This window comes from Etheostoma spectabile, chromosome 18 (genome assembly GCF_008692095.1).
Source record: "Etheostoma spectabile isolate EspeVRDwgs_2016 chromosome 18, UIUC_Espe_1.0, whole genome shotgun sequence".
Taxonomy (NCBI): domain Eukaryota; kingdom Metazoa; phylum Chordata; class Actinopteri; order Perciformes; family Percidae; genus Etheostoma; species Etheostoma spectabile.
The window spans coordinates 23,969,922-23,970,553 of NC_045750.1; the positions used below are offsets into that span (position 1 = coordinate 23,969,922).

A 632-nucleotide genomic window follows, 5' to 3' on the forward strand; every position below is an offset into this window, starting at 1 on the left:
AAAAGTATAGAGTTGTTTTGCAAAATTCAAGTGTTTTCTTTACCAATATTAGGCGGGCTCCCGTAGATAATCGGCGGCTCGGGTGGTCGTCCACAGTGCAGCGCAGCCAGCGCCGAGCCCTTCCACACAACATTCTTGCAGCCTGGGGAAAAGAAAGGACGCGTAAAGACCCACAGGCACACACATTATACGGTTTGTGTTGTTCTAGGTGAGTTTGTTCTGTATATGCATATGCACTTAGATTTGCATAAGGACAGGAAATAATGTATGTACATGAGGTCTGCCATTGTGCACAGACAGCGAAATGCACAGTAGTCGAGTGTGTTTGCATGTGTGCACGTTAAAAGTATCACATGTGCTCACTCTTGCTGGAGCGGAGAAGATTCTGCCTGCCGGCCCCCAACAGGCTGCTGAGTCCCGGCACACTGGCAGGGACCTCGCTCTCCAGCAGGGGACAAACTCTGGAGCAGACCTGCAGCAGGTGGTCTGGACTGATGTGCCGGTATAGCTTCACCTGCACACACAAAAACACAGACACACACACACACACACACACACGTGTCAGGACATCCAATCATTCCTACCACAGGCAATACAACTGTTTAACACTTCATCACTGGGTGCTAGATAAG

The 632-nt window shown here is 49.7% G+C and overlaps 1 protein-coding gene across 1 annotated transcript in view; it reads right to left on the reverse strand.

The window, feature by feature from the left end:
* Positions 1 to 349: 349 nt before the first annotated feature.
* Positions 350 to 632, reverse strand: part of LOC116706661 (PH-interacting protein-like) — a 6,161-nt gene continuing 5,878 nt past the window's right edge. The window contains exon 5 of the mRNA XM_032543612.1: positions 350 to 514. Within this exon, the coding sequence (XP_032399503.1) occupies positions 350 to 514 (165 nt within the window). The remainder of the gene's footprint in view (positions 515 to 632) is intronic.